Genomic DNA, 15350 nt, shown 5'->3' on the forward strand with positions numbered 1-15350 from the left:
CGACCACGGTTGACATGGCTTCTTTCGGATTCTTGTGTTTTAAAGTTGGGAGGGAGGGGTTTGGGAGGGGGCATGGGCTAAATGGGTAGGGGGCATTAAGGAATCTATCCTGAAATCATTGTTGCACTACATATTAACTAACTTGGATATACATTTAAACATAAAAAAAAAAAAATTTAAGTTGGGAGGGAAATATCCATTTTTTTTGACCTATCACATAGTTACATACGATTATTTATATAATTAAATTCTAGCTAGCCTATTTTGCTAACACATTTCCTAAAATTAGGAAGAAAAAAGATAGGAAGCCAGTAAGGATATCATGGTTTTCCTTTAAACTCCCACTTTCGATTAATCCAAAAATTGTGATTACAGAAAGAACAGAATTTCCTGAAAAATACTCATTACTTACACCAACAATCACATTTCCAAAAATCAGCAGGCCCTGGAAGCAACGAGCAGTGGAGTCATCTTTGGCCATCTTCAGGATTTCCCCCAAGCTGAGGACACGAGAACATTCCAGCTGAGTAGGACCAGGTGACAAATGTTGCTCCAGTTTCATAACATGACTCCATCACACTATCACCTGCATCACCTTCTCGTGTTCCAAAGCATCCAAACTGAAGTCAGGCAATCATTTAGCAAGGGAGGGAATTGGATTACTAAGCTCAGGAATCATTGCATTTTTTTTTTTTTTTACTGTAATTTTATAAAGAAGAAAAAAAAAGTAAAGCTTGCCAGAGTCTGATCAGTAACTTTCAGTTGTTCTTTAAGGTGGAGAATATACAGACTGTGCACTTCTGAGTGATGCACTGAGGTCCTTCATGTTAACAAAGGCAGACATGGGGTGCTGAGGACTGGGCAGGGCTGAAGCACCCCCAGGTGCCCCAGCATGGCTCTTCCTATCCTTGGTCATGGCAAACTGAAACCCCAAAGGAAAACCCAGGGCCAAAGTTGGCAGCTGGTGCCCATATGGGCTACAGGCAGCTGTTAAAAATACTTATTATCAGAATATTTTGTTACCTTCAAAAATAGTTGGCAATTTAAAAAGTTCCCTGGGGGCACCTAGGGGGCTCAGTTGGTTAAGCGGCTGACTCGATCTAGGCTCAGGTCATGATCTCACTGTTTGTGATTTTGAACCCTGCACTGGGCTCTGCACTGATAGTGGGAGGAACCTGCTTGGGATTCTCTCTCTCCCTCTCCTCCTCCCCTGCTCATGTGGTCTCTCTCTCTCTCTCAAAATAAAGAAACAAACATTTTTTAAAAATCTTTAAAAAATAATGAAAAGTTCCCTGTTGCACGAGGCGGGGCAGTGGGAGAAGAGGGGCTGACATATAGTTCCTGCCATGTGTCTCTCTACTAGGTACTTCACATGCACACATCTAAGTCTCATAGCCCAATTAGGTAGAAAAGAAAAAAGGTGAGGAGGCTCATTTTGCAGATGAGGAAACTAAAGCTTTAATTTAGGTAATTAAGTTCCCTGGGGTCATGCAATGGAAGAGGTAGGCTGGAGACCATGGTCTGTGTGACTCTGGAGCCCAAGTGCATCCCCTCAACCCACACTGGCTCCTAGAAATTATTTACAAGATTTAGTGCTTTGAATGGCACTAAAAAGAAGTGGGCCTCTCCCTCCCTCAGGATTCTCTGGAAGGAACATGAGGGTAAGTGTTTGGGTCAATTACTTTAGCTTTTGTACTTAAAATACCTCCAGAAAAGCCGTCCAGATCTCTTACTGTGTTGTTAATTAAATTAATCACTTCCTGTATTCATGCTTTAAACCAAAATGTATTAAATGATATGACTTGAGTTTTGAGGTATAAAAGATAGGAAGATTGCTGTTTTCCAGGATTTTGTGCTCTCGTCGGGAAGCTAAGACAGGTTCCTAAATAATTTTATTACATGTAGGAAGACCCTAAGTGCTATGGGAGTTCCGAGTAGGGAAGACGTAAGCCTTGCAGAGTATGTGTGGTTTTGGTAAGTAGACTAGAGATATAGGGTGTGGTGTGGGAGGAAGTGGGGGTGTGCGGCTGAAATTCCAGGGAAAGGAAATGTCAGGGACCAGAGACCTAGAAGAGCAAGGTGGCGGTGAGGTGGCAAGTGAGTCAGTTTGGCTGAAGTCCCAGTTTGTACAGGGGATCAGTGGGAGGCAAGCCTTCTCAGACTTTGCTAAGATTTGACTTCCTTTGTTACTACTCTCTAATGTAAGTGTTAGCAGCCTTCCAAAGAATCTCAGCTTCTCCATTTTTCCCTTCCTGGTTCACCTGGGTAGCTGTGGGAATTGAAAGGAATTAAAATTCATGAGTGTTTCTGGCCCAGAGCTGGGTGCATAGTGGGTACTCTATCAATGTTTGCTGAATGAATAGAACCGGGCCATTGTTACAAGATCTTTATGTGTAGTTTCTGCTTAGAAATGGCATTCATTCTTTCCCGCAATTGTTCCAGTAATTGTTAAACATTAGACTGAGTGGAGCCCGAGTGCCCTGAAGGAGTTAATACACAGTCTGCCAAGGGAGATCTTTACTCATGTAACCAGACCAGTCACATTGTAAAGTTCATTACTGGTATGCACAGACATTGCTCCTGACAAGTTAAGTTACCATCTAGAGACATGAATAAATAGTGGAAGGCAGAAGTTCAAACAACACAAGTATAGAGAGTAAAGGGCAAAAGTCTGGAGGCCAAGTGCAGCACCATTTCAACCAGTACAGATTATGCACCGATTTGCTGGGTAGCAGCAGCCTGTTTGTGTTGACTAGTTGGTTAGCAGCAATTCGTTCTTTCAAGGAATGTAAAGTGTGATGACAGCAACATGGGTTCAAAGCAAAAATGACTGTATGCAGTCAAATAAAGGGGGAAATAGGACTATGGATAAAAGGAAGAGAGTATGAGGCTACCGAAGAGGGACTTTATTGGTGCAGAAAGGAACTGAAGATACTCTGAACAAGGGATTTGGCCCGGTGACTCATGAAGCCCCATAACGAACTTTTCCAAAGAGGAACCTGCCACACTGAGTTTTATAAAGGAGGAAGGGACAAATGAATAGAGGAGAATTGTCCATCAGAGTCAGGGTGGAAAAGTGCAGACAAGAGTGGGAGAAGACAAAGAGTGGGCAGATGAGGGGTTAGTATGAGCAAAAAGAAGAATTAACAGAAGAAACCTAGACAGGCATATGGAAGGAAATGCCAGAGAGGCAGCCTGACTGTATTTATGGAAGGCAGGGATATAGTGATGGTAAAACATTCTGAAGTTGCTGACCACTAGATTTTTCTCCTTTTCCCCTGTGAATTCTCTTCTTCAGGCCTCTGGGATCAGTGACACATAATAACTTAGAAAGTCACTCTCGTCTTCCAAAATAACAAAATGATGATGAAAGCAGCCATTTAATGAGCACTTACAATGTTCTCAGCACATGTTAGGTACTTTATGGGCATTTCCTCTCAACAGATCCAAGAGATGGGTATTTTTTTTTTAAGTTTGTTTACTTATTTTTGAGAGAGATAGAGCAGGAGTGTGGGAGGAGTACAGAGAGAGGGAGAGAGAGAATCCCAAGCAGGTTCCATGCTTGGCTCAGAGCCTGATGCAGAGCTTGATCTCACGATTGTGAGATTATGACCTGAGCCAATACCAAGATTCTGATGCTTAACTGACTGAGACACCCAGGTACACCATGAGATGGGTATTTTTTTTTTTTTTTTTTTTTTTTACTAAAGTCTGTACTAGTTCCTTATGGCTGCTGTAACAAGTTACCACAAACTTCCTGGCTTAAAACAACACAAATGTAACATCTGATGTGGAGGTCAGAAGTATGAAAATGAGGGGCACTTGGGTGGCTCAGTGGGTTGAGCCATCAACTCTTGGTTTTGACTCAGGTCATGATCTCCCAGTTTATGGGTTTAAGGCTCTCCCACCCACCCCCCAGTGGAGCTCTGTGCTGAGCAGGAGCCTACTTGGGATATTCTCCCTCTCTCTCTCAAAAATAAAATAAATAAACTTTAAAAAAAAAGTGTGAAATAAGCCTCACTGGGTTACGATCAAGGTGTCAGTAGAGCTGCCTTCCTGGAGGATCCAGGGGGAGAATCTGTTTTCTTGTCATTTTGCAGATGAAGAAAGGGAGGCTTGAGAGATTACTTACTTTGCCCAATACCACATTGCTAGAAAATGCAAAAGCTCAGATTCAAACCCAGGTCTGCTTGGTTTCGGATCATCTACATAACACTGTGCAGTTTATAAAGTCCTGTCATGTAGCTAATACTTTCAGTATAAAAAGCAATGCCTGGCTCGCTTCCTTGGCAACCCTTAAGCAGAGAGAACAGGTGCATCTTCCTGCTCAGATGAGCCTGTCTTTGCAAAGGTCAGAATCAGTCGTCACTCACTTTTCTAGGTTCTTGTCTCCTTAGCTCCTCGACGTTGCACTAATATTTGTGCATTTTCCCCAAACCCAGCGCTGGACCCACATGTTTTTCCAGAGATTTTGTTGAGATGTATCCCAAACCTGCAGTTCTCTCACCCACCCCTTGGGACCAAAATTCTTGGAAGGAAAAGGTGCAAATGTGCAGGTTAATATGACAGTCAACATTTCATAGCCTCTCCTTGGTCATTTGTATTTTAGACTAGGTTGGTGTCTCGAAGATTTAAAACATTGTTGTATCCATCAGATAGCTGCAAATGTCAAGAGAGATGGCAATTAGGGAACCAAGTGGAGGCTCTTCTGGTGGCTCACGGTGTAGCCTAGTGGCTGTGGTCTAGCTGTGAGCACACTGGACTTGGTGTCAGAATGCTGAAGTTCCAACCCCCAGTCTTGCCCATCCTTACTGTGTATCCCTAGGCAATGCCACTCAGTGTCTACTTCCTCATTTATAAGATGGGTAAAACACAATGTGTTTGATGGGGTTGTTGTGATCACTGACATAAAAGATGCAGAAGTGGTTGGCAAATACTAAGTCTGTTTACAAACATAAGAAATTATGATTAATAACCAGGGGCATATTTAGGAAGGGCAGGATAACCGTGGACCAGTGGCACTGTAACACCTGGAGCCTAGCCCGGAGGTTTGAAGGTGACTAGTCCCACAGCCAAGGTCTTCCAGATTGAGGTGAGGCAGCCCCTTCTTCCTTCCCTCTGTCCCCTGCCTAGGGCCCAGTCTGCCGTAAGGACCTATAGTCCTTACCCATGTGTGCTTTTTATTTTTCATGGAAGGATTCATGGGGGGAAATAATCTCTTTGGGACAAGAAACAAGTTTCCTAGTTGTGCTTGGGGTGTAGCCAGAGTCAGGTACCAAGCAGCACGTCCACGTGGGAGGGACCCTCTCTGCATTCCATCAGCATTCCTGAACAGTTAACACCGGACACTGGGCTACATTGCCCTGGCTTTGACTAGCTCCAGGGCCTCTGCTCCAGACTGAAGCGGCGCAGAGCTGACACTCAAGATTCTCCTCTGTGCCCAGGCTGCGTTTTTCCTGATACAGAATTTACTTAGGGAGGACTCTGTTCTGCTCCCCTTGTGCATTCTTTCCTCCTGTTATCAATGTACAAATGGTTTCCTGCACTTTATTGTAAGAGTCTCCAAAGCAGGAGAAGGCACTGGGACCCTGTTTCATTTGTCTTTCTAGGTCCAAGGTGGCGCAGTGCTTGACCCATAGTAGGCACTCAATAAATTATTTTGATAGACAAAAGGCAGACAAAGTAAAATTTAGAAATGTATATTTGAATGAATGAATGAATGAATGAATGAATAGACAAATAAATATATGAGTGAATTGTTTGCATAGACCTCTATTGCACAGTAGGTTAGAGAGTACAATGAAGTGGGGAGAACATGGGCTTTGACTCTGCTACTTAGCAGTTTTGTGAGCTTGGGCGGTTTCTTTTTTCTTGTTTCCTTTTCTTATCTTTCCTTTTCTTTTCTTATTTATTTTGAGAGAGAGCACAAGCAGGGGAGGAACAGAGAAAGAGGGAGAGGGAGAGAATCCCAAGCACCATTAGTGCAGAGCCAAACACAGGGCTGAAACTCACGAGCTGTGAGATCATGACCTGAACAGAAATTAAGAGTCAAACGGTTAACCCTTTGAGCCACCCAGGCACCCCAGCTTGGGCAGTTTCTTAATCTTGTTGAGCTTCATCTTTAAATGGGTATCGTAATAACTCACTCAAAGGGTTTGTGTGAAAATTCAGTGAGAATATATGTGAAATCTAACACAATATTAGTTACTCAACCAGTACTAATCTTCTCCTCACTTTTGCCTCAGTTTCTTGAAGCAGGTAGATCACGCTAACAGACTTGAATGGTGAAAGTACCTAAAACTAGCCATTCCATTGTGTTTTAAAACACAGAGCCACATTCCCTTTCCAAGAAAATAGGATTTTAATATGGAATGCTAATATATACAACCAGATCAAAATCTGGCTGAAACAAGAGTGGAGAGCTTCTCCTCATCAGCTCGGAATTTCCAAGCCACATGGCAAGCCCCAGTGTGTCTGCAAACCACTCTTCTAGAACTATCAGAAAAGAAAGATGTAGGAAAAGTACTGAGCTGGAAGGCAGCTACCCAGGAAACTAGGAGACACTCAAGAGTGAAGTTGGGAAACCCGGTCGAAATGACTCCATGACATTACACAGTCTCTGTGTCAAAGAGACTGCGCCGAGTGGAAAACTTCTAGGAAAGGTTCTTGGAAAACAGGGGACTTCCATAATAGACAGCTGGAGGAGTGTCCTGGAAGGGGTTCCTAGCACACTTGGAGGAAAGGTAACATGATTTCTATGAAAGGAAACGATCAGGCCTGGCTAATCTTTCAGAGTTCTTTAAAGGCTCTGAATGCCTGTGCACAGGGACAGACTTATGAACTTATTTAAGTTAAAAAAAAAAAAAAAGAAAAACCTTGACAAATTTTCACACCAATGGCTACTAAAAAAAAAAAAAAAAAAAAAAGAATTGATTGCCCTTTCCAGAAAGGACAGGCACGGAGAGAGAACAAAAAGGTGAGACAGATAGGCACCTCTCTACATAAAGAACATAAACTGTGGTGTTCTCTAGGGCCTGGTGGTAGATGTGTCTCAAGTTAATAACTTCTTGAGTTTTGTTTCTGCCTGCCTGATGAAGAAGCATTGTGATAAATGCCCTGTAATGGTTAATTTTATGTGTCAACCTGATTAGGATATGGTGCCCAGTTGTAGGGTCAAATACCAGTCTATATACTGCTGTGAAGATATTTTTACAGACATGATTAACATTTAAATCAATAGACTTTGAGTAAAACAGATTATTCTCCACAACATGGGTGGGCCTCTTCCCATCAGTTGAGGTCCTTAAGGGCAAAGACAGGTTTCCTGAGGAAGAAGGATTTCTGCCTCAAAATTGTCTGCAGATTTCAGACTCAAGACTGCAACATCAACTTCTTTCCTGAATTTTCGGCTGCTCTACAGGTTTCAGGCTTGCTAGCCCCTACAACCCCATAAGCCATTTCCTTAAAACAAATATCTCTTTAGGTGGCTGAAGACGTAGAGGCTTTGTAGTCAGGTCTCTCATTGTGCAAATGAGGAAACCAAGGCTCCCGGAGGGGAAGTGACTTGTTCAAGATCATGCATGTGTTGTTTGCAGAGTCAAGATTCAAGTCCAGGTCTTCTGACTCTTAATAGCCTTTTATTGAGCTTGTCACTAATCATTCTTCTTTCTAAGGTAGGTAGACACCACCTCCCTTTATGTTTTTTTTTCTTTTCTTTCTTTCTTTCTTTATCTATTTTTTGAGAGAGAGAGAGAGAGAGAGAGAGCGCACAAGCAGGGGAGGGGCAGAGAGAGAGGGAGACACAGAATCCGAAGCAGGCTCCAGGCTCTGAGCTGTCAGCACAGAGCCTGACGCAGGCTGGAATCCACTAACTGTGAGATCATGACCTGAGCTGAAGTCTGGCTCTTAACCGATTGAGCTACCCAGGTGCCCTTCCCTTTATGTTTCTTTAAAGTTGAGAGAAACCTCCAATTCCCTGCCCTTGAACCCGCTCTTTTCCCTTAAAGGTTAAGCCATAAAGGGAGGCACATAAACAAAGCTAGCAGGGAGAGAGCCTTCTACCATTGCCCTCCATTCAAACTCTTCTCACTAATTACCCTAATTTCTGAAATCCCACAAGAGAGTCACTCCTTTGCTCCTGATTAGAATGCACATCCATGTAAAAGAGGCACAGTGAGGCTCATGAGGCTTTAATGTCAATGCCTCATTGTGAATGATTTTATCAGATCTCTTCTGTATATTTTCAAACAGAGGGGGAAGACACATGAGAGACAGAGAGAGAGAGAGAGACCCAAGGAGAGTAAAGCCTCAGTGGGCTAACGTAACTCATGATCTGGGGGCTTGGATCCGTCTTCTGTGGATAGAGACCGGGTCCTGAAAATTGATGTGTTTTCCCCTCCTACCTACCATTTCAGCCCCCAGTATGTATGTATCAGCTATGTCAATTATGGGGTCTATAGAAACTTTCTTGTGTTATTCCAAAGCAGCTCTTCCCTCATAGATAGGTATTAGGTTTGTTTTTAAACCTAGCAGGGATAAAAAATAAGCAAATGGGGTGAGCTGAGTTTTAAAAAGTGGGACTGGTAGAGGGCAGAGAGCCAAGTAGTGACTATTTAATTTTTAAAATTTTTTTTTTTTAATTTTTTTTTCGTTTATTTATTTTTGGGACAGAGAGAGACAGAGCATGAACGGGGGAGGGGGAGAGAGAGAGGGAGACACAGAATGGGAAACAGGCTCCAGGCTCCGAGCCATCAGCCCAGAGCCCGACGCGGGGCTCGAACTCCCGGACCGCGAGATCGTGACCGGGCTGAAGTCGAACGCTTAACCGACTGAGCCACCCAGGCCCCCCAAAAATGCTTGTGTTTTATTTTATTTATTTATTTATTTATTTATTTATTTTTCAACGTTTATTTATTTTTGGGACAGAGAGAGACAGAGCATGAACGGGGGAGGGGCAGAGAGAGAGGGAGACACAAAATCGGAAGCAGGCTCCAGGCTCCGAGCCATCAGCCCAGAGCCTGACGCGGGGCTCGAACTCACGGACCGCGAGATCATGACCTGGCTGAAGTCGGAGGCTTAACCGACTGCGCCACCCAGGCGCCCCTAAATTATTTTTTTAATGTTTATTTCTGAGAGAAAGAGGGAGAGAGAGACAGAGCATGAGCAGGGGAGGGCAGAGATAGAGGCAGACACAGAATCCGAAGTAGGCTCCAAGCTCTGAGCTGTCCTCACAGAGCCCAACGCGGGGCTCAAACTCATGAACGGTGAGATCATGACCTGAGCCGAAGTCGGACATTTAACAGACTGAGCCACCCATGCGCGCCTATTTAAACATTTAAAAAAAATATTTATTTAGTTTTGAGACAGAGAGAGAGAGATAGCACGAGTCGGGGAGGGGCGGAGAGGGAGACACAGAATCTGAAGCAGGTTCCAGGCTCTGAGCTGTCGGCACAGAGCCCAACATGGGGCTCAAACTCACAGACTGCAAGATCATGACCTTCACGTCATGAGGGCTCACCCAAGTCATATGCTTAAGCAACTGAGCGACCCAGGCCTCCTGTGACTGTCCACTTTAGAAATAATATCACCCCTGACTGAAAGTATGCAGCTCACCTCAAAGTGTTTTCCATGTTCAAGAATAGCCTCTGTGAGCCCCACCCTGTGGAAAACTGCCCAGTGGCCTGGCACCATGATGATTTACGCAAATTGCTCAATATCCCAGGAGCTCCTTTGCTCTGGAGAAGTGCAAACATTTTAAAAGGCTGGAGTTTTCTTTTTTTTTTTTTCTTGTGCCCTCATTCAGTTTGTTTTCTTATAAAAATTACTCATATCCATAGTGTTGATGTTTCCAGACACATTGAATAGGTCTAAAAACTATTGCTCACTAAATAAACCATTTTCAAAATAAAAGAAAAAGAAATAAGACTCCCACCAAGCATGAGATCATTTCTTCAAGTTCATTACCTCTTTTCCTCACCCAAGTTTGTTGGACCAGAAAACACGCAAACCACACCTCAAACTCTAGCTCATGCTAGGGAAATTTGGATTAACAAAGGAAAAAAAACCAACCAAACAAACAGAGAAATAGGAGAGGAAGAAATAAGAAACACACTGTGCTGTTACCTTAGCCCTGACCTTGAAACCCAGAACAAGAGTAGACAGTTTTATGACTTACAGGGGAGAATAAAGGTGGGTGTGGGGATTTTAGATCAGGACAATTGCTAGTCTGCTTAAATTTAGGGTAGGATGAGTCGCTGGCAATGATGAAAAGCAGTGCTTGTGCCTATGGCTCTGACACCCATGGCTCACAGCATCCATTGGTTTTTCTTGTTTTAAAGCTCTAAACTTGCTCTACTATGGCAACTAGTAGTTGGATGTAGCTATTTTCATTCAAATTCATTCAATTAAATAAAAATTAAAAGTTCAATTATTTGGTTGCACTAGCCACATTTTAAGTGTTCAATAGCCACATGTAGTTAGTGGCTATTGTATAGAACATTTCCATCATCACAGAGGATTCTATTGGACAGCACTGCTCTAGACTCCTGATGCTTGCCGTGGTGACTTCAGAGCCCTTGACCCACCTGAAGTCAGGAATAGGATAGAAACAATGGCTCAGGCATTCTCAGCCACGTGAGGACCTCAGGTGTGGGTAATGCCAGCCGGATGCCCAGCCCCAAGGCAGGAATGCTATGGAGACTCCTTGGGGGAGGTGAGGTTAGGGCGACTCTTCATGAATTTGGTCTTTGCCCCAGTTAGGGAACATCAGGGGTGTGTGCAGCCTGCATGGGCTGATCAGTGTTTGTTCTGGGTGAGATGTAGGCAGGAGAGGTCAAAAAGAAGTTCTGAGATTTCATTTGTTTTTCTTGACTAAATGGTGTATAAATTCCCCTAGGGATTTACAAGTCTATGATTCTTTCCAGGTAGTTTAAAAACAAAAAAATGGGTGAGTTGGTTTTTAAGCCTATTGTAGCAGAAAGCAAAATAAGAAAATTTTCTCCTCATCAAGAAGGGCTAATCAAAAGGAAAACCATTTCTTTACAAGGTTTGAAAACTATATAAATATATATAAAACATATATATATAAAACATATATATATAACATATATGTATATATATATATATATATATATATATATATATATATATATATATATATAAAATCTAAGTTCTTTCTTCTTGTGCTTAAGCAACTCTATTCAGGTAAGAAACAATCAACATTATCTTTAATTTTAAAAAGACATTAAAGGGCGCCTGGGTGGCTCAGTCGGTTGAGCAACCGACTTTGGCTCAGGTCATGATCTCACGGTTTGTGAGTTCGAGCCCCGTGTCGGGCTCTGTGCTGACAGCTCAGAGCCTGGAGCCTGCTTCGGATTCTGTGTCTCCCTCTCTCTCTGCCCCTCCCCCACTCATGCTCTGTCTCTGTCTCAGAAATAAACATTTTTTAAAAAATAAAAAAATAAAAAGACATTAAAATTAATGATATTCAAAATGTATTAAAAGTCTTTGAAGCTACTTGTAAGTGGGGTTTTAAACCCCACTTATATTATATAAACTATAATTTTATATATTAATATATAAAATAATATTAACATTATTTGAAACTTAATTCATTTTATGTGTAGAAATGTTGTTAGAATGAAAAATATAGTTAGGACCTGTGGATCCTGTAGATCAACTAATTGGTGAAGAGTAAAAATAAATTATGTAAAAGTAACGTTGTGTAGATAGAGCTAATTTGTTGACTTATTTCAACGGACACATTTATTAAATAGAACTGTCTGCAGGGAAGAAACATGAGTAAATAGCCCCACAAATCCCATTATGAGTAGGCAGGACCAAATGATTTCTGATGAGACAAACAGGGAACTTTCTCTCTACTACATTATTAAGAAAGAACATGATCCGTTTCCTTAAATTTTATTTTTGCTTCTCAGACTTCACAAGGAAATTGGGGTCCACAAACCGGGGTCTGTCTGAAATTCTAATCAGGAGATACAGGTTTTCCCAGGATTCTTGGATTTTTTCTTGGTCTTTCTATTGGGAAAATTTGAGGTTGAGATCAGGATGGGTGAATAATACTCCCAGAAGAATTTTAATCTCCTTTCTGAGAACTGGACAATATCAAATGGTTTAAGAAAGCAATTTGTACCATTTAAAGTAAAAGAGAACAGGGGCGCCTGGGTGGCGCAGTCGGTTAAGCGTCCGACTTCAGCCAGGTCACGATCTCGCGGTCCGGGAGTTCGAGCCCCGCGTCAGGCTCTGGGCTGATGGCTCAGAGCCTGGAGCCTGTTTCCGATTCTGTGTCTTCCTCTCTCTCTGCCCCTCCCCCGTTCATGCTCTGTCTCTCTCTGTCCCAAAAAATAAAATAAAAAACGTTGAAAAAAAAAATTTAAAGTAAAAGAGAACAAAATCGCTACAATATTCTAAATAACAAAAAATGACAGATCTATTCATGAGGACATTATCTTCTCCTCTGCTCTCTTTTGGACCCCAGCTCACCTCCCAGGAAAGCAACCCAACCGTTGAGGGTGCAGTTGGCTTCCCTGAACAGTGAGATCAATCTACTCACCAAAGTGCCCACTGCTCCTCCTTCCTCCTCCTTGTCTTTCTTGTGCTGAGCCGGCCCACTCTGCAGGCTGCTCCAGCCTGAGGTGCTTTTCTACCCAGCACCAATTCTGTGAACCTCCACTAGGGAAGGGTGGTCTGTGATTGGGAGGAAGCATCTCACATGGGCTGGGCCTGATGCTGCCCGAGCTTGCCTCGCTGAGGCCGGAAGTAACAGGAAGTTTTCAGGCAGTAGATTTCTGCTACTTTTGGAATGTGTGATTCTGACAAATGGAAGCACCTTGACAGGGCTCAGCTCAGCTCTCCTCTGGATTTCTCCTGGGTCTGGGCTTTCCTGGAACACACACTACTCAGGGCTTTTGTTTTTGTTTTGATTTGGTCTGGTTTTACTATTTGATCCTTAATTGTGCTTTCGTGCCTTTAAAGGCCCATCTATTTTTCCTGACTGCTCATGGTCATGCTGGTACATGCAGATCTGTCCAGGGTCATGGCTAGTTTCAGTTTCTATAACTTACATATGCTACATTTAGGGGGAGAGTGATACACTGTAGGTGGTCCAAAGGCTAATAAGGGGCAAGAGATCTGGAACAAACAAGACTAGAGAAATTCAGGCATAGAGAGAGGGCTCAAGGAATTATCTGATGATATCCAATTCCTCCCTCCCCTCCCCTCCCCTCCCCTCCCCTCCCCTTCCCTCCCCTTCTGTTCCTCTGGAGCCACCATGTGTCATACACAGCAGCAATAATTCTTTGAATGTCTGCTAACGTATCATGGTATGTATGTACAGTAATTTATTTAGCCTGTAGCTGGGGATGGGTGATGGCAGTAATATTAGAATTTATTGAGTGCTTTAAGCAATAGACTCAGGAGTTCTCATGGGTCTGGATCACCTCTGTAACAGGTTAGGTTCTTCAGGGAGCAGACTCTGGTACAAGTTTAGTGTGCAGTATATTTCTTAGGGAATGCCCTTGAGATTAACAACCTTGTGAGGGAGAGGGAAGAAATAGGATTGGGTAGAGAGAGAAGACAAGTTGCCATACAGGTGGGACAGCCTCAGGCAACCCCCTCTCCCTAGACCGGAAGCTCCAGGGGAGGATGGCTTGTCACAGTTGTTCTGCATTGGGCCCCTCTGTGACCAGTCCTTAGATGTAGGTTGCCCTGGGAAAGTAGCTTTCAGTAGCTGAGGCGATCGATCCCTGAAGGGAGCAGAGAGTGGAGGCTGGGGGTGCCAGTACTGCCAGCAGCCATGCAGCACACTCCCCCTTGTTGAGGGGGCCTGCACAGGGCATCTGTGTGTCCATCACATGCCTTAATCCTCCTCAGCCCTCCAGGGCCTGTTTAGACACAGCATGATAACTCACACAATGGAATTCTATGAAATTGTGAAAAAATGATGCCATAGAAAAAAACTGTAATGATGTGGAAATACGTTCACTTATTTATTCAACAAGTATTTACTGAGAACTTTTGTTCTCAGTAAATACGTGAGAAGATGTGCCAGGCACTCTTCTGAGTGCTAAAAGTGAAAAATTGATTATTGATATGTATATACATGACGAATGTAAAATAAATATCATCAGGGTTATATCTGGATGATGTGATATGGTTGGCTTTTATTTTCTTCTTTTTATGTCGACAGTTCCTCTGTCTGCAAAGGATCTCTATTACAATTATAGAAAGAAAAGCATGTAAATTATTAAAAACATGCTCTTTCGGAAATCTTTGTGATAAAGCAGCAAGGAAGCAAATAAGGACATATGTTTCCATTCATATCCTAGGCATTTTAGGTTCTGTTACTAGGATTATGTGGGGAGAAAATAAACATGAATCAGTTTTCAAAATATACAATGTGAACCCAAAAGCCCATAACAAGAAACAAAAGACCAGCTAGGAAAAAGATTAATTTTCCAACAATAATTACAACTCCTCCATTCTTCGTACATGTCCAGAATCTGGAAATAAAGAAGATTATGCGTGCCCCTCTCTGCCTGGCCATCCCACTGTACCATCACCCTATGCTTTTTCCTTTTCTGTGGTTGTGCCAAGGCAAGTTAACAAACCTGGTGACTAATGCAATGTCTTACCGAGCTACAGGCTTTCGGTGCTATCCACTCCCTCAAACTTTCCAACCCCCATGGGTCTTCTCTCTTTCATCTTTGGGACAAGGGAGCACTGGAATGTTTCTCTTCATAATCAGTGCAGTCCCTAAATGGACCCCTCACTTCAAATCCACTTTGTTATGGGGGAGGGAGGGAGCTGCAGTATAAACTGGATGGGAAAGCAACTGGCCCATCCTGGAAGTTCTGAGCTCGGAATGTGAGTTACTTAATGGCTTTTTCCCTACTCACCATTTTCTTTCTTTTCTTTTTTTTTTTTTTTAAGTTTATTTATTTATTTTGAAAGAGGGAGAGATAGAGAACTCTGAAGGGGCAGAGAGAGAGAGAGAGAGAAAGAGAGAAAGAGAGAGATTGCTAAGCAGGCTCTGCACCATCAGCACAGAGCCCGATGCGGGGCTCAAACTCACAAACTGTGAGATCATGACCTGAGCCAAAATCAAGAGTTGGTGGCTTAACCGACTGAGCCACCCAGGCACCCTCTACTCACCAGTTTCAGGAAAAAAGAATTCTCAAACCATGATTTGTCTGCCATATTTTCAATTCTTCTAAAAGTCCCAGGCACTGTAAAATTTACCTTTGACAGTGACCCTGTGAAGTATATACTATTATGGCCCCGTTTAATAGATGAGGGAAGCAGGGGTTGAGGAGGTTAACTTCCCCATAGTT

General features: G+C 42.9%; 1 protein-coding gene across 3 annotated transcripts in view; it reads right to left on the reverse strand.

Annotated features, from left to right (window-relative positions):
- Positions 1 to 12688, reverse strand: part of UPK1B (uroplakin 1B) — a 31057-nt gene extending 18369 nt beyond the window's left edge. Inside the window, exons 1-2 of one of the 3 annotated variants that reach the window (XM_086675362.1) lie at positions 12572 to 12688; positions 413 to 500 (exon numbers count right to left, since the gene is read on the reverse strand). In XM_086675362.1, the coding sequence (XP_086531488.1) occupies positions 413 to 481 (69 nt within the window). In that variant the 5' untranslated portion in view covers positions 482 to 500; positions 12572 to 12688. Of the gene's footprint in view, positions 1 to 412; positions 621 to 12571 lie in introns of those variants that run through there. The other 2 variants (XM_086675361.1, XM_025913532.2) reach the window with 2 other exon arrangements.
- Positions 12689 to 15350: the final 2662 nt, after the last annotated feature.

Source organism: Puma concolor, chromosome C2 (genome assembly GCF_028749965.1).
Source record: "Puma concolor isolate L17-30 chromosome C2, mPumCon1.1.hap2, whole genome shotgun sequence".
In the NCBI taxonomy this organism is placed as follows: Eukaryota; Metazoa; Chordata; class Mammalia; order Carnivora; family Felidae; genus Puma; species Puma concolor.